The sequence below is a fragment of the Microchirus variegatus genome (genome assembly GCF_963457635.1).
Source record: "Microchirus variegatus genome assembly, chromosome: 18".
Taxonomy (NCBI): domain Eukaryota; kingdom Metazoa; phylum Chordata; class Actinopteri; order Pleuronectiformes; family Soleidae; genus Microchirus; species Microchirus variegatus.
In genome coordinates this window covers 992655-995786 of record NC_139819.1, presented here as the reverse complement: position 1 = coordinate 995786, position 3132 = coordinate 992655, and the positions used below count along the sequence as shown (strand labels likewise).

The 3132-nt window shown below is 36.4% G+C and overlaps 1 protein-coding gene across 1 annotated transcript; it reads right to left on the bottom strand.

Annotated features, from left to right (window-relative positions):
* Positions 1–209: 209 nt before the first annotated feature.
* LOC310940159 (group 3 secretory phospholipase A2-like) lies at positions 210–2819 on the bottom strand (the record flags this gene model as incomplete). Its single annotated transcript, XM_083905091.1, has 3 exons — positions 210–348; positions 2294–2426; positions 2645–2819. 3 exons carry the CDS (start codon positions 2817–2819, stop codon positions 210–212), a joined length of 447 nt encoding a protein of 148 aa, XP_083761217.1.
* Between the last annotated feature and the right edge of the window lie 313 nt (positions 2820–3132).

Below are 3132 nucleotides of genomic sequence, written 5' to 3'. Positions count from 1 at the left end.
CAGGAGAGTTGAGAGTCTGCAGAGTCTGGTGATGGAACATTCTTGAAATTCAGCCATCGCAGGATTCCTCGCTGCCTCTGAGCAGCTCGACTGATGAGGAGATCTTCAGTCAGACATGCTTGTACAGGTGCATTGCTCTCAGATCCTCCCCATGTGCCCGTACCTGCACGTTATTCCAACACAAACACATAATGGCGACGACGTTCCACTCACGTTCCCCACCAGTGCAACCGCGTGCATCGCGTCCGCCGCGTGAGCTCGAAGCACGGGACGCGCAGGAGGCTGAAGAAGCTGTAGCCGACCACGCTGGAGACGGTGTCGTCGACGCCAAGAAGACACTGTCGAAACCTGCAGAGAGGCAGGCGAACGTTAACCACACACACACAAAAACAACATAAATGAGATTTATGTCATGAAAAATTCACTCACTGTTAAATAAGAGTTCAAAGAGTTCATGAAGTCTCTCAAAACAGCTGAGAATTTGAGCTTTTTTTGATATAAAAGTCTCATATAATTCTTTTTGTACGTTATAACGTCTAAATATTAATCGATACAAACTCAAACTTGACATCCTGGTCCCTTTAAATCAATTTAAACAAAACATTTTTATCCAATAAGTTCATTATTGCAGAAAAAATACTGCTTATTTTTGACGGAAAATCTTAATATCCCTTTAAATGTTTAAAAACAAATAATATCATATAGATTTGAATTGATGATCTTTGTCATTGATGCAGAAAATATTGTTACTTTGATAAAAACTCTTACATCTCAGCCGTGTTTTAAATTATTAATTTAGAAAAATAAAGAAGAATTTTTTGTGCATTACAAAATGTATCCGTGCATCTTTAAACTCATCATTTTATATAATAAGTGAATTAATTATCTCATTAATGCAGGAAATTATGCATATTTTTTCAAAAGTCATAAAAAAGATCACATCTCAGCAGTATCTTGATTAATTAATGCAGAATAATAATAAAAATAAGAATCCAGACGCAAACTCCAGAGAAATCCTGGCCCCTCAAAAAGATTTCAAACATTAAATAAAGAAATAATCAGTTATTCTAATTCAGTATTTAAATCCTATGGATTATTTTAATCTTATATACATGTGTGTGTTTTTACTTTTGCTTGAATATTAGGGTTCAGAGCACAAACATCAGAGTCTGTAGAGAAGTGGAATGAAAGGCAGCGAGCGGCGTGTTCCGTCTTGACGTCGAGGGTTTTTTAAACTCCTGCTGGAATAATAATCACTGCTGCAGATAATCTGACACTTCAATCACTTTTACGAGAACGGTGACAAAAATTACACTTCAGCGCACAAACGCACCATCAACTGACACTTTATGTTAGTGTTTACTGACTGTACTTTAAAATAAAAATGATTACGTTTTTATAGACTGAAATTCAGCTTTTTATACGTACTTTAAACAGGACCTTGATCTAAGGAGGCCGACGCCTTCTACTTATGATTCCAAGTAGATTTTTGGAACTATAAGGGGATTATGGAATTATAAACAGATTATGGAATTATAAGTAGATTTTAGAATTATAAGAACATTTTGGAATTATAAGTACATGTTGGAATTATAAGTAAATTTTGGAATTATAAGAAAAAATTTGAATTATAAGTACATGTTGGAATTATAAGTACATTTTGGAATTATAAGAAAAAATTTGAATTATAAGTACATGTTGGAATTATAAGTACATGTTGGAATTATAAGTAAATTTTGGAATTATAAGAAAAAATTTGAATTATAAGTACATGTTGGAATTATAAGTACATTTTGGAATTATAAGAAAAAATTGGAATTTTAAGAAAAAATTGGAATTATAAGCAAATGTTGGAATTATAAGAAGATTTTGGAATTATAAGAACAAATTGGAATAATAAGAAGATTTTGGAATTATAAGAAAAATTTGGAATTATAAGAAAAATTTGGAATTATAAAAATGTGGAATTATAAGTACATGTTGGAATTATATGAAGATTTTGGAATTATAAGAAAAATTTGGAATTATAAGAAAAAATTGGATATTAAGCAAATGTTGGAATTATAAGTACATTTTGGAATAATCTGTAGATTTTAGAATTATAGGTAGATTTTGGAACTATAAGTAGATTATGGAATTATAAGTACATTTTGGAATTATAAGTACATTATAAGCAAATTTTGGAATTATTATAAGATTTTGGAATAGATTTTTAAGTCTTTTTTAGCTGATCTACAGTTCAGCATTGTTTACGCTTTGATAGAAAGCAGAAGCAAAGGAGTCGTATTCTCACCTTTGGTCGCAGTCACAGTGTGACAGAGTGTAGAAGTGGGAGTTGAAGACTCCGTAGTTGACGGTGAAAGACGGGATGGCGTGAACACAGTGGTCGTGATCGCGGCAGCATCTGTCCGTGTCCTCGAACATCCCTGAGCAAAACATTCACAAATATTTAATTGATATATAACATATATATATATATAGTTAATTAAAAAATAATTTCAGACGCAATCTGGGAAAAATCTAAAATAACAGTTGTGGCCCCCAGGTGCCTTCTCTTGGTGGGCCCCTGAATCCCTTTGAACAGCCCCTGCTCAAACACTCACCACATGAACACATGAACACATAAACAACAACAAAGTCTCACCTAAGTCTTCATAAGTCGCCGCTTTGCTGCTCATCCCACACCACAGAGTTCCCGGGACAGTCCAGCTGCGTTTCCGCCGCGCCTTCGCCTTCACCTCAGCGCGCGCGCGTCCGTCCCGAAGAGGAGCCGACGTGACACCGAGGACACCCGAGTCCGATCCGACCACTTCACACATGAGGCAGATGATGAAGAGGAGGAGGAGGAGGAGGTGATGAAGAGGAAGATGGAGGAGTTGTCTCTGCATCTCAGTGTCAAAGTGTTTGTTTGAAGAGTTGGGATTAAAGTGGGATTATCCCACTGCGACGTCACTGTTTTATTCTGTCAATGACGGCACGTGCTCAGGGAGAGAGAGAGAGAGTGAGAGACAGAGAGAGAGAGAGAGAGAGAGAGAGAGAGAGAGAGAGAGGAGAGTCTTTCTTATTGGTCCAATAGAAAACCAAACCCTGGTCCTCAGGGAACTCTGCCGTGCCGTGTTTTAGATGTTGCCC